Below are 18,296 nucleotides of genomic sequence, written 5' to 3'. Positions count from 1 at the left end.
TATTGACTCCAATGTAAAAAGTCACATACTAGTTACAAATGCCAGCATAACAATTTGTTTAAGAAACTTGATTTATCTGAAATAAAAAAATTTTAAATGCCTAAAATAATTAAATAATTAATATAAAAATCCCTTTGCTCTCTAATGACAAATTGAAAAAAATTAAACACAATGAAAAGGAGCATTTACTCCTGGAACATTCTTTTTTGGTCTTTTTTTCAAATCTATTGAAAGACAGATAATGACATGTCATGGAAACTAACACTAACAAAACATATCACCATCACAGTCAGAATTATATTTTAAGAATCAAACAGGCTTGTATGGATTTTTTCATAGCTGAACTTATGATTGCAATAAAACTCCAAATTCCCCCACTTTTTTGGGAAAAATTTGGTTGATTATATAGGGAATCACTGATGCATGACTGGAGCGGGCCCCTCTTACGCAGTAAATTGGCCCCCACTTATGGAATTTTCTGTTACTGCCACTGAAAGCTATAACATAGCAAGTCCTAACTGACTGTGCAAGACCCTCAAGGGTAGGCAAGGTCATTAAGGGCATACGATACAGTTTTGTACCCGTATTTACATTTTGATAAAAATTTCCATATAGACTATTTTTTACCTGATTAAATCAAATATGTATTAAAAAATATACCTTCATGTGCATTTATACATTTTTTTTCAGAAATATCTCATATTTATCAAATGTTCATGAATGAAGAAAAAAAAACATTATTTTTTGCTGTATATTTATCAAATTTAAAAAAATTGCACTACAGTTTGTATTTAGGTTTTCATGAAAATTGGCACACATAATCTTCTCGCGCAATCAAACCAAATGGCATTTTAAAAAAGAGGGGTCCATGGTTTAGGTTTATGAGGAAGCTCTATTGTTTTTTTCATTAACAGTGCAAACGAATTTTCTTTAGGGGGACCTGTTGGTAATTCAATTAAATTATTGTTTGGATCGGAGGGTGTTCTATCTATTTCGAAATTCACAAATTTACAGTTTAACTCTCCAACGCAGAAATATCCATGTCAGTGCCAATATTGATAGGTGCAGTCCAAAATTACTCTGATGTCCTACGGCTGTTTTGCAAGACAAGCCCCAGCCCCAGCCCCAGCCCCAGCTTGTCTGGCAAAACAGCCGTTGGACGTCAGAGTAATCATGAACTATGATAGGTGATACCGACGGCTGTTGTCGAAATCGTAAACAAACGAAATATTGACAGACTTTATTTACCCTTTTAGCTTCATAAAAGATATCTTCGAATGAAAATGATGACGAACAACGGGTAGCCGTTTGATCAATGATCGCCTGTCCTCGGCATAGAGCCGAAACAACAACAACTGATGGCTGGACATTTTGGTTTTCATATTTCCTTTCACTTTTTATTGATTAATCACACGTGCGTTTGAACCCAGATTTGATTACAGGGCTGTAACTAGCCTCTTGTAATAGTAAGGCAGAATATGTTTTGGGCGAGGGTTCTTGGGCCGCTTAATGCCCCCAGAAGCTCTGAGCGAAATAACGCAAAATCGTGCATTCTGAGCGTTTCTCGGACACTTTCTTACATTGAAACATAATGAATTTTTAGCTATTTTTTCGACAGTATTCTGGTCTCAAAGCAAAAACATAGATTCATTGTAATTTAAGTCTCAAGTCTTTTAGGTTTTAGGAACACCATTAAAAGACCGATATGTAGGATGAAGCAAATATCGTAATTCTAATAAACATTAATACCAGATCTGTCTGACTGTTCTGGTCTTGTATTGTGCTTAGACTTTGGGGATTTTTAATTACTAGATTAAAATATAGCGACAGTGCAGTATTATACTTAAATATAAAAAAGAAGATGTTTTCAAGTTAGATAAGTTTGATAAGTCATAGTTTGACGTCGCGAAAATAACAATTTACGTTAGCAATGTCATTACCTCCCCTGTAACTGTATCGTATGCCCTTAAAACACCCCCCCCCCTTGTTTCATAGCAAGTTGATATTCAACTTTAAGTTCACACTTACTTTGTACTGTGTGGAAAAAGTGACTTTTGTGTCAGACATTTATCTATAAATGAACTGACCAATTTGATATGATTTTCTCCTTTCAATAGTCATCTCTTATTTCTATTTAGACAACATTTTAAAATATATATCAACAACTAAATTTGACAAAATTTCCCAAGAAAAAAATCATCCGTCAACCTTTATGCATAAATTATATAAGGCAGTCATGGTTTTCGTGCATTAATTATTTTTTTTTTTACCTGGATGTATCTTGAAGAGATTACCCAAACTAAAATAATATAGAAAAGGATGACAATGGTATCCTCCTGACTGATTCACAGACAACAGGGTATTAATATTTGAATATCAAATATGGATAATTAATATGGGAGGTAAAGGGTAAATTATAAAAAATAATTGTATAACATCCATACTAGATAACTTTTAGATATTTGAATACCAAATATTGCCAATATATGGAGAGGGAGGTAAAGAGAAATTTAGCATACATTGGAAATCTAAAGATTACATTTTTAAAGGTTTATATATATATATAAAAAAAAAATGCCCCTCCATTTATTATACAAGATAACAATTCATCAAGTGTATACTCCTAAAAATATATACATGTTCAACTAATAAATCAACTAGAGGTTCACATATTCATTTAAAACATGATAGTTTTGATTATCATATTAAGGAAAGGAAAAAACTACCTAATTTTAAATGTGTTCTATATACAACTGAATGAACTGTGAAATCAAGTTACTTCGAAATTAGAGAAATCCACTAAAACTGGTGTCAAAGTATTATACATTTGTATTAACATTTTGCAGATCAAAATATCTCTAATATTTGTTCTTTAAATTTCTATTTTCAGGATTGACAAGGAATTTTTGCCTTGAAAATCTCCCTTAAATTTTGATATTTAAGCTAATCCTATTGGGTAATGTGAGAATACTGAAATGATTCAGTATTGATTCAGTATTCATTCATGGTTGAAATTTAAGTAATGACAGACTTCTAAGGAAATGCCCTAAACATAATATAGCTCCATTCAAGGTTTGACCTAAAGAACATTTTTCAAAGAGCATTTTGTCTATATTTCTTTAGACTTTTTGTTCCATTGAATTTCTGTCTCATTGACTTATAACACCACATCTCCATTTATTAAAATACAGCAGCTGGTTCTTCAGTGTTTTAAAGCAATTTCATCATACAATTTTATATCATTCTGACAAACATGTACACCAGTAAATAATCAATCATAGATGCCTAAAATTAGATGACCAAACAAAATAATATCAAGGTTAAAAAAAACCACATCTACTCTATTCACAACTATCAAAAATTAATAGACACATCAAACAAATAAATAATAAATATGCAAGTCTGTTGTAAAGGAATGTAGAAATTTAAACAATAGATTAAAACTGACCACATATTGATTTTTTTTTCTGATGAATATAGAAGTATTCTACAGAAAATGCCGTCATGGTTTTACTTTAGCTATTTATCAAAGTTCACAATAAGCAGACACCATTTGAATGCCTTTAATCAATACAAAAGCAAAATTCTATCAAATATGTGATTCTCAAATATTACAAAGAATAAAATTATGTTCCTGTAGAAGAATAAAAAAATTGGATTTAGAGTTTATATATAAATATGAGCAATTGATTATAAACAAAAACAAGCAATGCAGTAATTAGCCGTCAGAGTATTTTTCATCCTCTAAAGTGCAACTAAACTCTTAATAACTAAACCCTATAACAAAACTTTAAAAGACTTCAGGTTTCTCATATAAATGTTACAACTTTGGTTTAATATAAACTCCATGTGGTGAACCAACGCCTGTGTGAATCATTTTGATAGAGTCCCTGAAGTGGATACCTTGGTATGCAGGGTTGTCAAATTATGCAAATGAATGCAACATTAAAATAATACTCCAAATTGACAACACTTCAAATGGTCTGCAATTTTATTTGCTATGGTCTACATGTTTGGCCTGCAAGGCAGGCTTCATCTGGACAATTTTGATGGCCTTGCAGGCGAAACATGTAGACCATAGCAAATAAAATAGCAGACCATTTGAAGTGTTGTTGTCAATTTGGAGTATTATTTTGTCTTGATAGTTTAACACAACAAAGACTTCTAATTTCTCATAAAAATAAACACTCAAAATGTACATGTAACAACTTTTTGTATCAATAGTTAAACATTACAAAAGAAGACTCCAGATTTTTCATAAAATTACACTCAAAATTTAACAATTTTTATCTCGATGGTTTTACTTTACTAAAACTATACCTTAAAATATATAAAGCTTCCACTCAAAAAGTTATATATTGGATTTTTCAGACCTTTGAAGTTGTTGTAGTTGAACCAGTTGGCTTTTGAGATTTCTTTTTCTGATTTGCATAGATGCGTAAAAATAAGGCAACAAATACAATGACTATACCTATCAACGCTATAAAGGTAACAGGATGTCCATATATAACACATGATAACAAAATAGCAAAGGCTTGTCGTAAAGTCATTATTATTGTGAATGTCACAGCTCCGAACTGTGAAATTGTGTAGAATATAAATAGCTGCCCACCGGCTGAACATAGACTTAAAACAATTGCATGAACAACAAATAAATGATGTCTTGCCATGAATGCAAATGAGTCAAAAAACCCTCCCTGTTCTAATAGTGAGACCCCAGTTAGTAAACAGGAAAACATATTGACTCCTGTCATCATTTGTATAGAGGAAACCTTGTGACGTTTAAACAACTCTCCTTGCCAGTTTGATGTAAAACTGTCGAAAGCCATATAACCTGCCAGTAGTATAACTCCAGATATTGTTGTCACGCTTCCTTTGTGCCTGGTCACATCACCACTATTCAGAAGAAACAATGTTACACCAACTGATATCATACCAGCAGTTATATACTCATGGTATTGGTATGTTCTTTTAGATACAACTTTTCCCATTAACATAACAGGTATGACTTTTGATGCTTTTGCTAGAATCTGTGTGGGAAAACTAACAAATTTTAGTGCTTCATACTGACACCAGCTACTCATAATGTTTGAAAATGAGCTGAATGAGTAATTATATAGTGGAGTTGTATGATGTGGCTGTCGTCGGAAAAATATTACTGTCATTCCAATGATAAATGCTAGAATTCGATTGATGAAAACTAAAAACTGAGAGTTTTTGAAGAATTCACCTTGGCCATCCTCTTTTCCATACTCGAAAGTCATTATTCTTTCTTGAAGTACACCCCATGTCAGATAAGCCCCCTGTAGGCCAACTAAACAAAAGACCAGAGTAAAACCCCTTTTCATTGGATTTTGAGATTCTTCTGTCCCTGAAGGACTTTCGCCGCCTTCTTCTGCGCTCTCCAAGCTGACTTTGTCATCATTTCCAAACACACAATGTTTTATCAGGTTGGATAGAAAAGAAGGAGCTGAAAAGATATAAACAAGTTTGGTAATAGAATTTAATACTGTAAATTCAGAAATTATTGTGTGCATTTATTATTGCGATTTTGTCACTTTAGACTTAAATGCAATTTTAATTTTTACGATTTTGAGAAAAATCCTTTTTAATTCATATAAAATATTTCAAAATAAGAGTTTAAATTATTGTGTTTACAACTCTGTCACATTTTTCGCAATAATAAAAAACTAACCAATAATTCTGAATTTATATTAAAACAAATAAAAGTTTGCCATCATGGTGACTTGTAGTTATTCTTTATATTTTCTTTTCATTTATAGTCAATTTCCAATTACTAATACAGATAGTTTACTTGAGAAACAATTGAGATGGTTTTTAAACGACAAAATGTTACATACAATGTATTACAAGAAATGTTCTGTCCTGACAAAGGGTGTATTGCAATTCTATTCATTTACAAGTAGCTCGTTTCTTTTTTCAATCAATGTAAACAATGCATTATTTTGTCATTCTTGGTCAATCTATAATTTTCCTGACTAATATCAACAAGTGATGCGCTGTTCATTGAGCAAAATTCAATTACAACTTAAATATTCTGTATTGTTATGGAAAAGGTCAGATATGCTGACCTCTCTCTTAAAAAAAAAAAAAAAACATTAAGAAATCATCAGAAAGATCTAGAAAAATTAGAAAAAGAACATATTGTCTGTAATCATTTGGAAAAAAGATTCTTTCATTGTGACATTAACTTTTTTTAATTGAGGCTAAAAGTTGTGTTACAAATACTTATTAATACAGGCAAATGATTATAGAATGGGATCAAGATACTCAGTTATTTAAAAACAATGAAGAAACCTAAACATGCATTTTACTAAGTATAACAACTACATCAGAGCTCTAACACTAAGTTAATATGTAGATCAAGAGTTTGGACAAGGGTGAGTTGGGTCAGTTAAGATTGACATGAAGAAGTCCAAATCCTTCAAAAAAACAAAATAAACAGGTTAAAAGTAAAATGATTTGTTCTGAAATTTTACCTTTACCAATTTCTCCACCTTCATTAAGTATGGAACTCCCTGAATAAAACCAAAAGGTTGTAAATAATCTTTTCATAAAATATTTGTTTTCAGTGCTATTTGTTGCATGATTGTACATATTTTTTTTGGTCAGATTTCATCAAGAATGCTCATTGTAAGAAGTTGGGGAAATGTATTATTCATTGGACTGGAAGCTCACCAGAAGGGTGTAATTCATTAAAAAAAATTGTGAGAATAGTTTTACTTTTCTGCATAGAACTATGTTACACTTCCACAGAAAATAAAAGCCTCTCTTCTACTATTGATATGTTTATTTATAATTAATACTTCAACTGTACTAAAAGTTCAAAGCACCAAAAAGGCTTATAAATAACAAGAATAAAACCATGTAATAGATCAACTTTGCGTGAAGGAGTATGATTTAATGAAATACTAATGTTTTTCCTCCAAGAATATCTTGTCAAACAAATATTATTAAACTGATTTGATTTGTGTAAAAGGTAAAATCATGTACATGTAAATGTACAATTTTTTTTTCATTATATTTTCCCAATCATAAAGTTCCCCATATATAGTTGTTAGATACCAAAAAAATCTTAATGTACAGTGCTCATTAAAATGTGAACAAATTATGCCATCCATTAAAATGTAAAAATTTGAAATTCAGTGTTCTCCCCAGCATTTTCAAAAAGTTCCCTAGAAATTAACATAAAATTGGTTTTCCAAACAATAAAGCACCGTGGGCCCTATACATTTTATTTTAAAATCCTGGATGATACCACCATGGTAGAAATATAGCACAATAGTACCACACTGCTTTAAGGACCTGGGGAGAACACTGTTCAGAATGGCTATATATATCTTACCAGCTGTTTCATTGTATCTGATATTCCTCAAGTATCTCATCAACAAGTAACCAGGTACAAATATTGTTGCATAGCCTAAGAGGTTTAAAAGAAGACGAACAACCCAGAAATCCATCCAATGGGTGCCGTCTCCTGACTGTGATTCCTCTCCCAGAACACATGGCAATATGACATTTATAATAACCAAGATAACAAACCACATGATGGCAACAGAAGCTGCCCTGTAAAAGAGAATTTTAAGACAAAGTTAAATACATGCACTGATTATGTACATACATATATAAATCAAATTGGTTGTAAGCACAGGAGGGTAAAAAATTGTGTTTATTTATCAGTAGGAAGTGAAATTAAATATTGCAAAAATTGTCAATAACGCATTGGTTGTAGTTGAGTCAATTCTAAATAATGGGAGATAACTCCAATTTTCAAAGATGACTTTAACAATGACATCATTCATATTTTTAGAACAGATATTAGATTCATGCACCTTGCAAAAGCATGTGTTATTTTCTTGACAGGTGTAACATCATTTTGTGACTTGATTATCTGAGACTATATCATGTATAGTACATTGAAGAATTTCTGGAAATGTTCATTGATAGGATGTATAGAATGTTTCGATCAATGCACAATATTTTGTGTATCAAAAGTAGTGATAATCCTTGGAAGATTTAGATATCAAGTCAATAACATTGGGTTTTAATTGCATTATATGCAATCTTTACCCCAAAAACAAGAAGATGTGATTAATGACCAATGAGACAACTATATTCACAAGAGGTTGAATGAAGTTGATATAAGGTCACTGTACAACCTTCAACAATGAGATAAACCCATACCATATAACTGGATATAAAAGACCCTGACTTGTGAAATGTGAAGTTAAATAAGAAATTATTGAACATTCATATAATCAGAATTCAAAATCTACATATTTTACAAATAAAATTATTTTGACTCATAGCTGTCTCTGGATCTTTAAACTTAATATGAAATAAAAGATAAAAACCAAATTGGTAAAATCTCAAAAATATGCATATGAATACCTAGAATTTTATTTTCAATCTCGTGATGTGCTTATTTTTATTGATGAATATTTTTTTTTTATACATTCCTATATCATGTATATAGCATGTATAGACATGATAGAAAACTGATTAATTATTATAAGAAATTTCATCAAAATCTATTCAACTAGAAACAGATGTTACTTCAGCATGTTCAGTTTTATCTGACATCTTTTGTAACATCTTGACAAATAAGCCTTGGGAGGGACATTGTATCTCAGAGTTATAAACAAAGCTAAACATTAAGTGTAAATATTTGAAACCTCTCAACTATATACATGTATACATGAATGTAATATTATTCTCAATGCCAGAGAAATCATACACTTATGGGAAAGATGAAATATAAGGATCTGTCTTCAAATGACATTTTCATTTACCTTTATTTCATAAGCACAAATATAAAAATAAATAGGTATTTATTTGTTAAGGGGCCAGCTGAAGGACGCCTCCAGCTCCAGGTGCGGGAATTTCTTGCTGCATTGAAGACCAGTTGGTGACCTTCTGCTGTTGTCTGTTCTATGGTCAGGTTGTTGTCTCTTTGACACATTCCCCATTTCCATTCTCAATTTTATTAATGCATGAACCCCACATATTTATATAGTTGAGCTTTATGCATGAACTACACATAAATCTATAAAGTTATCTTTTATGTGTGAACTCAACATATCTATTATAAGGCTAAGCTTTATGCATGAACTTCACATATGTACATAGCATTGTATAGGTTAACCGTTAGCTTTATGCATGAACTCTACATATTTATATACTAAGTATAATAGTTTAGCTTATAAATGCATGAACTTCAAATATTTACATAGTTTAGCTAAATGCATGAACTTCACATATTTATATAGTTTAGCTTTATTCTTGAACTTCACATATTTATATACAGTTAAGCTTAATTCATAAACTCCACATATATTCATAAAGTTTAGCTTACTGGACTGCAGTAATTTTAAAAGGTTATTCATCAGAATTCAATAATTTACCAATTCTAAAATATGTACTGTAAACTAATATCTTTATTTCAAATTAAAAGTAATATAAGTCAATTCAAAACTCTTAAACATGATAAATAAGTGCCTATTGAGGATTCATAACCTGACCGGGTTTTTTGTTAAAAAAAAAGACCTGCAAATGCATAATATAGCTTTAACTTATAATTTACAATTTTAAGCGTCATAGAGACTAGTTGTGTACAGACACCTGACCTCACTTATCCTCTTCATGCCGGTCGACATTTAAGGCCCTTGTGTACAGACAACCTTATGTCAATTTACTCTCTACCATTTATCTAATACAGTGACAGTCTATACTGAAAAGGCTATTATTTCAACTTGGAATTATATTTAATTATGGAATTTGCATTATTTCTTGTGCTTGAAATTTTCAATATATTCCATGTTTATTCCATATTTTATTATTCTATGCCGTGCACAAGACTACCTATTAGAAAGAAATACCACATTTTCAAAAGAATGTACAGCGCCATGCACAACACTAATAATAGTCACTATCTAAATTATTAAAAATTTCAAGCACAAGAAATGATGCATATAAGTTGAAATGATAACCTGTTACTAGTAGTTAGTATAGAAAGTCCCTGTCTAATATCATTGCTTCCTCTACCTTACTAAACAGCTTTTTTTTTTTTTTTAATAATTATGATTATTAACTTACCTTTTGAAAATATTTGACAAATCCTAAAAAATCATCTATTAATGTACACGAAGCTATTTAATTTCTTGTAACATGTTATCACAAATAAAAACAAAATAAAACAGAAAAAATCTAGACAATACAAAGACGTAATCGTATGTGTCTCTGAAAAGCCCAGAATTACACAGTACAAAATAATTTATACCGTCAATTAACTATTGATATATATATATATAAAATAAGGATTTAAACAATAAATAAGGTGAAGGGAGGTGATTACAAAACATTATATACATATAGAAAGAAAGGGTGCAATAAAGTGACCAAAATACTGTCACTTACCAGTTTTGAAAGGCAAACAGAATATACATGTCAAGACTGCCTTTCTGCTAACATGGTATCTTAATACACTATTTTCATATTACATTTACCGTCTTTTGACTCTGGATTATATCATTTTTCGACAGGTTACCTATGACATCCTGGTACTCAGTCAATTAAGAGCAACGTAAAGTTTTAAGTAACATCAAACATTTAATTGGTACAATTCTTGGGGAAGCTATGCTGCTTCATATTTTCTTTACACAACAAACTCATCGGAAAATAGTAAAATTTCCCCTTATATCACACTGATTAAATGTTTGATGTTACTCCTTTACGTTGCTCTTAATTGACTGAGTACCAGGATGTCATAGATAACCTGTCGAAAAATCATATAAACCGTAGTCAAAAGTCGGTAATATGAAAATAGTCTATTATAGACTATGTACTACGGCTGAAAACTTTTTGGTTTTGGTTTTCTGTTTTTTTCATTCTTTATAATCATGATCATAATATATTAAACTGATTTAGATTATGATTTTGTATGTTGTTTTTTTCCAAATTGCCAAAAAAATAACAATAATAAAAAAGAAACAAATTTTAAAACAAAATTGTTAGCAGTAACATGTATTTTTATTTAGCCCAAAAAAGACAAGTATTTGATAGGGTAAACAGAATAGAGATATAACATACAGTGTGGCTACATTTTATATGTGGTTTTGTTTAATAAATACCTTTAACCTTCACTTCAAATGTTTTCTTAAATTAAATAAAAATGATAATTAATAATATTTCTACAATTCTAAGTTAAAGTACATACAATAATTGACAAATTTCTATCATTATGTCAGATATCCATACTATAAGATGACAATACAAAACAATCTATGACCTATAAAATGCATGACCAAAAGCATTGTAATATAACATGTATTGAATTAATTAATTAAGGCTAAGGTGCAGTCAAGTTTTTTAAGTAAAACGATGGTGCAGTGATCAGTCTGCATGGCTGAATGCATTCATTTTGTTACTTGGTATTGAAGTGTAGTAAAGACAAAGATTTTTTCCGAATTATTTTCATCCAAGTTTGGCCTTTTACCTAAATTTTGAAATAAATTGATAGATAAGCTAAATTATCACCTTAAAGTTAAAGCTGTCATTTCCTTTGTGTGTTAAGTAAAAAGGTATTCATTATGTAATGTTATTTTTGAAATTAATGTTTGGTAATTCAAGAGATGTTATGTTGTTCATAAGGGGATTAAAAGAAATATACCAGCCTTTTTTTATGTATGACTTAATCTGATTGGGCAGTACTTTATTTTATGATTGTCTGATAAAACAATATGAGCAGAAGTAAGTTCAGTTTTTGAAAGAGTGAAAATAGACTTCCTTCCCATGTTGAGTGTCACTGTGTGGTTGAAAAAATAGGATGCTATATTGCATGAAATGTTCTGCAAATTAAATTCTAATAAGTAATAATCAACACTGTTGTCAAAAAGAGGGAATTCTTTCTTAATTTTTCCTTCATAATGATGATCACAAAAATATTTGATGAGCTTTAATTATAATAGGATACAGGTGGTCCACTTCATCTTGTAAATTATGTCATAAAGGTATGCATAACTTTTCAGGTAAAGGAGTCCTAAGTTAGAACCGGTGCAAACAAATGCAGCGTGTTTGATGTAAAGACTTAAGCAAAACAGTCATATAAAAAAACACAGGGCAAAAATGGAGATAATGGTTAATACATATAAATCATAAACTGTTATTGTGAAATGGATTGCATAATGTACAAATGTACATATATTTGAATGTTGATATTACTAACATTTTCAATTGAAAATGTGTTTGTTGTAATACATGTATTAATGATGACCATCATAGCCAGGCCAACCTCAAACAGTAACTTTCAACTCTACTACATGTACTATGTCTTGAGATAATCAACCCCCACAAATTAATCCATGATAATAAGGGTCAAGAAGAACAAGAACATCGACTTCACCCTAGTAAAAAATAAACCAAAAACAAACCAAATGGTTATTTACATCATTAAAACAGAAATTTAAGTATAAAAAGTTTAAACATATCAAATTTAAAGAAAAGAATTGAAACATGCACATATTGCTCCATAATTATTATTGAAAATTTAAAGACTTTGGCAAATTAAACCATGTCTAATAGAGGGAAAACAAGCATAATTTTTAGCTTTTGCATTGTGACATGTGTGTAATGTAAATATACATTTAAGTACGTGTATACAAGGGATTATTTCAAAAATCCAGTTTGAAAATAATGTCTAATAGGATGTGATGCATGTTAACATTCAAAATCCTGAATAACAGCTGGCATTAACAAAATACAATCAGATGTTAAATGCATTTTGCCGAATTATGAATAGATTTTTGTAGCATAAGGTATTATAAAATTAAAATAAGAATTAGAAATTTCTGTTACAATTAATTAGCACTAGCAAATTTCTAGCAGGAAATTGTGCTTAAGGTTTTGAACAGTATGCTTTTATGCAATTTATTTATTTTTACTTTAGGCTTAAGTCAATAGTCTTCCTAATTTTGAATATAGTTTTGACAATGACTACAAATGAATGTTGTTTTTTTTTTAATTTGCTGGTTAGGTGCCACTTTCAATGCCCTTAAAATAGCTTCATGTTACGATGCATATAATGCCAGCCAGTTTTTTGTTTGCAAGGCAGCATCTATAAAAATTTCGGAAAAACCAACAATCTACATTCATACATGTACATATACGGCTAGAAAACTGACAATCTTCGTCATTTAAGATTGAAATAGATTTCACCTTTACAAGAGTTAAAACTTGCAACCTCATTGCATAGATTACTGTTATAACTGTAAAAGAAGTTCACACATGCATAAAAAACTCTGTAATTCATGTCAAGATATAAACTAAGACCAACAAAAACATTTTTATGGTTTTCAGTGTACCGGTATATGTAATATTCTTAAAGAAAATAATGCATGTTTACAATGCAAACCAGATACTCTGCAGGGCGCAGCTTTATACGACCGCAAAGGTCGAACCCTGAACAGTCTGGGCAACTACATGTATGGACACAACATTTAAGCTTGATACAGCTCTGAATTTGGATTGTGATTAAATAGTTGACACAACATAGGTCTCTGACACAGAATGAATGTGGTCTAAGAACTTAAACTTAAAAACTTAAAAATTTTAAATTGGACATTTACCTATTATGGTCCAATATCCAAAATCTAATTACATGGTTAAATTCAGCATATATCATAGAACCCCAATTGCAAGAACTCAGTTTTTAATGAAATCAAATAATGTTAAATTTTAGACCCCTTAGACCTCAATGTGGACCAATGTGGGCCCAAATATTAAAAATCTAAATACATGGTTAGATTCAGCATATTCATGATATTGATGAACCCAATATATATTCAATTTTTGTTGAAATCAAACAAAAAGTTTAATTTTGGACCCCAATTTGGACCAACTTGAAAACTGGGTCCATAATCATAAATCTAAGTACATGTTTAGATTCAGCATATCAAAGAACCACAATAATTCATTTTTTGATGAAATCAAACAAAGTTTAATTTTAGACCCTTTTGGCCCCTTATTCCTAAACTCCCAAAAATCAATCCCAACCTTCCTTTTGTGGTCATAAACCTTAATTTAAAATTTCATAGATTTCTCTTCACTTATAAATACTAAAGTTATTGTGCAAAAACCAAGAAAAATGCTTATTTGGGCCCTTTTTGGCCCCTAGTTCCTAAACTGTTGGGACCAAAACTCCCAAAATCAATCTCAACCTTCTTTTTATGGTCATAAACCTTGTGTTTAAATTTCATAGATTTCTATTTACTAACTAAAGTTACATGTATAGTGCAAAAAACCAAATGTCTTTTGACGACAACGATGACGCCAACGTCATACCAATATACGACCAAAAAATTACGGTCGTATAAAAATGTTAATTTTGAATTTAATCTAATGAATATATGTTTAGAATCTTTTTTGTTTATTTGAAGCAATAAAAAAAAATATATAGCATCTTTGGTTTTTGAGTTTTCCAGAAACTTAATAATTTGCAAGATGAATCTCTCAGAATATCTTCAGTAATTGAATTTCATAGATCAATCTCAAAAAGGAATGTATTCACTGTGTTGAAGACCCATTGATGGCCTTCAGCTGTTTTTTTTTTACTCTTTAGTCTGGTGGTTGCCTTTTTAACACATTCCTATTTCCATTCTCTATATAATACATGTAATATATACCCATTACATCATTTTACAGCTTCAGTTACATTTTTGTTAAAATATCATGCATTTAGAAATTTATTAGAATTCAGAAAACTATGTACATGTCCTCCCCACCATCATGACTGTTTTCGTAAATTTGAATTTCAATGAATAATATTCTTACATGTTGTTGTACTTGTGTGACATTCAGCATGTACAATTCAAGTGTTAACCAAAATATTGTCAGACTAATGTTTCAAATTGAGGACATTTAAATTAAAATATGATCAAAATGACATAAAAAATGCCTCCATCTGAAAGCACTTGTTTATTATAGATATGAAATAAAAACAGAATACAATTATGGTCCTACATGTATTCCAGTACACCTTTCCATAACAGGTGAATCTGACATAAATGCAATGCTACAATAAATATTATGGCTGTGAACATGGTGAATGATGTTTCTCATTGTATACATTGTATCCATGTATGTACAAAATTGCCTGTTTAGTTTGTTCATTATCTTCATTGATCTTAGCTGTTTTAATATTTGAAATTTTGCACTTTGATTTTTTTATACACAACCCTAAAACAAGGGGGGTATAAACCTGAACAAAATGTACATTGTAGGGCCGTAAATTGCCTGCCCTGTAAGGGGAGGCAGTTTATTATCGCCGAGCGGAGCAGGGCAAAATTTTTTTTTGACCCATTCCATGCAGAAAAGGATATTTTTACTTTAGTTAAGGGAAAATTTTGCAAAAGACTTAAAATGAAAGCCCCCTGAAGTTGGTCATTTTTTGTGGTCCAAGTCGAACTAATTTTGACTTCGTTTCAAAGACACAATTTTCAAACCTTAAAATGAAAATGCATACTCAATCACTCATAATTTTATCTATCAAGTTCAAATTATTAAAACGTAACAATGTTTGTATACACCAAAAAGTTTTATTCTGGCTTTGTGAAATGCTAAGGTAATTTTTTTCTAACTGGACAAATCCCATCTTTTTAGCACTTCTATGCATTCAATATTCCCAACATTGTCACTTCTATGTATGCAGATGCAATAGTATTTGGTGGGAAAATTTTATGTGTGCAAAGGAGTTGAGTTGGGTACCGACCGTTCAGATCCAAATATTGAACACACCTGCATGCCATTATGATTAACCACCTTGTTGTTTTAACTTACAACCAGTGCTATAAAAATAATGCATGATTTCAACCAATTTTTTCTATTCAGTGGTTTTTTTTTTTCCATTTTTATTTTTGTCAGCCCGCAATAGGAGGCAACTACCTACATGCCTCTATGTAATTTACCGCCCTGACATTGTATGATGTATAAACCAGAAAAGTTCCTACCATACAGTGTTGTCATCATATTAACATTAGTACCTCACAGACATGGGGTAATTGAAATATGTAATTGTAATTGACTGTAATTAATTACAATTTATCATGTAATTGAATGTAATGTGTAATTGAGCATTTTTTCAATTACATGTAATTGAATGTAATTAATTACATAGCCAAAATTGCCTGTAATTGACAATTACTTTTCAATTACAAGTCAATTACATTTGAAATTTTGGATCAAAAGATTAAATCTTGTGTTTTCTCAAAAAATTATTAAAAGCAATAATCTTAACAAATGTTGTAAGCTGACAAAGAAAAGCCTTCACAGTATACTTTCTGTATTAACACAACCATGGTAGATTCTTCATTTTGTATTGAATGATAAAAAAAATGTAGACACATGCCATAAGAAACCACTAGGAAGTCACTGTCTTGACCTTAATTAGTAGATTTAGATAGATATTTTAAGACATTGATTTAACATAATTAACTTTATTCAAGGACTTAAATAACCAATAAATATAACCTCTGGCTATTTGTTTTATTACAAACTATATAATGACTGTTTTTATAACAGTTATGTTAAACAGATATAAGGCTAATTAGAGAGAGATAAATATACCCCTAGGGCCTATAGGTAAATGTTTAAATTCTTGAAGGGATAATGCATATGACAAAATCTCACTTGCAAAATTTGTTCACTATATATATGAATGTTGAAAGAAAACATTTTATCAGATTTAAAAATGAGCTCCAAGAGTGTACTGGAACATTTTACTGTTCCTGATGACTTCCAAAATGGAAATACTTTCAAAGGAAAATGTATGCATTGTGGCACCCTCATTAGTCATGTTAGTGGAAGTTATAAAGTTACATCCAACTTTGTTACACATATGAAGGTAATACTATATAAGAATTTTAAAAATTAATAAATTCATAATGCTTCTTTTTCATTTCTAATCAGATTTCATTTATCTTATATCCTCTAATAGCTTACATTTAAATTTGGAAAATATTTTGTTTATTAAATTAATTAGTTGTGATTAAAACTAAAGTTTATTTTTGTTTTAAGAAGTCAGATTTCTAAATCACTTATTTAAGATAAATAATTTGAATAAGCTGGGATAAAAATGAAAATCATTTCAAAAAATAAAAAATAGTGCTCTTTTTTTGTATCATTTACAATCAAATAAATTTAAATAAATGTAAAATTTCAATAGGTAAATTAAAACAATTTAATATTTTCAAGATATTAAATAAGGCCTTTTGTAATTTTCAGAGAAAACACAGAGAATTGTACATTCTGCATTCTGAGAATAAAGAAATTCAACCAACATTGACACAATGCATAAAAAAAAGTGTAAAATATTCACCGTCTGATCCAAAACAGTTAGAAATGACAAATGCTCTTATAATGTTCATAGCTGGGGATCTTTTACCACTCTCTATTGTCGAAAGTGAAGAATTTAAAAACTTGATGGAAAAAGCTGACACTAAGTATCAAGTGCCTAGCAGAAAGCATTTATCTTCGAAACTTCTACATGAAAAATCGGTTGAAATAAAAAATAACCTTGTAAATACTCTTAAAAGAGCTGAAAGTGTGAGGTACTACCTCATGAATATTTTCCCAAAAAATATGTAGTACCTCATGAATATTTTCCCCAAAAATTTACATCATTTTTGCACATTTTACTGTTTTATATAAAGTTTTCTTCCATTCCAGTTTTTGTCATTATTGGTCCTAATTCCATGAAGTGAATACATAATGCACTGGCTAAAAGATAAAATATGTCAGTATTGTCACGCCATATGTTTGAAAAATGTGACATTTTAGGGGAAAAGCACATAATTGCTGATTAAAACAGTAACAATATGTTACTATGTGACAGCCACATATAACTAAGTATAGTAAAGAGTTTACAGTACCTTTTGTGAGAAGGTTTCATGTTATTATTTTTTTTACTGTAAAACTCCTCTTATTGTTCATTCTCGGCCTGAACCGTATCACTATCACTATTACAGAAAGTTGTTTAGTTTATTTATGTGTGTGACACGTGAACCGTAATGAATAAATGTCAATTTACCTGTGATTTCCTTGGAACAAAACTTTTTGATTGATTGACGAGCTGCCAGCTAGGTTTGACTTCCGGTACGAAAAATAATGATAAAAAAGAAAGGCTAGCTTTGATAATAATATTCAGTTTGAATTGAAACTTTTATATTAATGGAAAACATAAATAAAAATATAATAACACGGCTTGATGCTTTTTATCAATTTAC

General features: G+C 30.1%; 1 protein-coding gene across 11 annotated transcripts; it reads right to left on the bottom strand.

Moving 5' to 3' along the window:
- Window positions 1–2,281: 2,281 nt before the first annotated feature.
- Window positions 2,282–18,176, bottom strand: LOC139514414 (adenosine 3'-phospho 5'-phosphosulfate transporter 1-like). 11 transcript variants are annotated; one of them, XM_071303626.1, is made up of 6 exons: window positions 18,101–18,146; window positions 11,151–11,175; window positions 10,117–10,139; window positions 7,367–7,587; window positions 6,501–6,539; window positions 2,282–5,470 (listed from the first exon to the last, which is right to left on the bottom strand). In XM_071303626.1, the coding sequence occupies exons 4-6, from the start codon at window positions 7,566–7,568 to the stop codon at window positions 4,368–4,370; spliced, it is 1,344 nt and encodes a 447-aa protein (XP_071159727.1). In that variant the 5' UTR covers window positions 7,569–7,587; window positions 10,117–10,139; window positions 11,151–11,175; window positions 18,101–18,146; the 3' UTR covers window positions 2,282–4,367. The 11 variants fall into 11 exon arrangements, 9 of the variants coding, with proteins under 9 accessions (XP_071159727.1, XP_071159724.1, XP_071159730.1 ...); XR_011662610.1 differs by lacking the exons at window positions 6,501–6,539; window positions 10,117–10,139 and having other exon boundaries at window positions 2,282–3,972; window positions 4,154–5,470; window positions 18,101–18,176; XM_071303623.1 differs by lacking the exon at window positions 10,117–10,139 and having other exon boundaries at window positions 18,101–18,175.
- Window positions 18,177–18,296: the final 120 nt, after the last annotated feature.

This window comes from Mytilus edulis, chromosome 3, assembly GCF_963676685.1.
Source record: "Mytilus edulis chromosome 3, xbMytEdul2.2, whole genome shotgun sequence".
NCBI lineage: Eukaryota > Metazoa > Mollusca > Bivalvia > Mytilida > Mytilidae > Mytilus > Mytilus edulis.
Note: the sequence above shows the minus strand (reverse complement) of the source record. Positions and strands in the feature narration are given on the sequence as shown.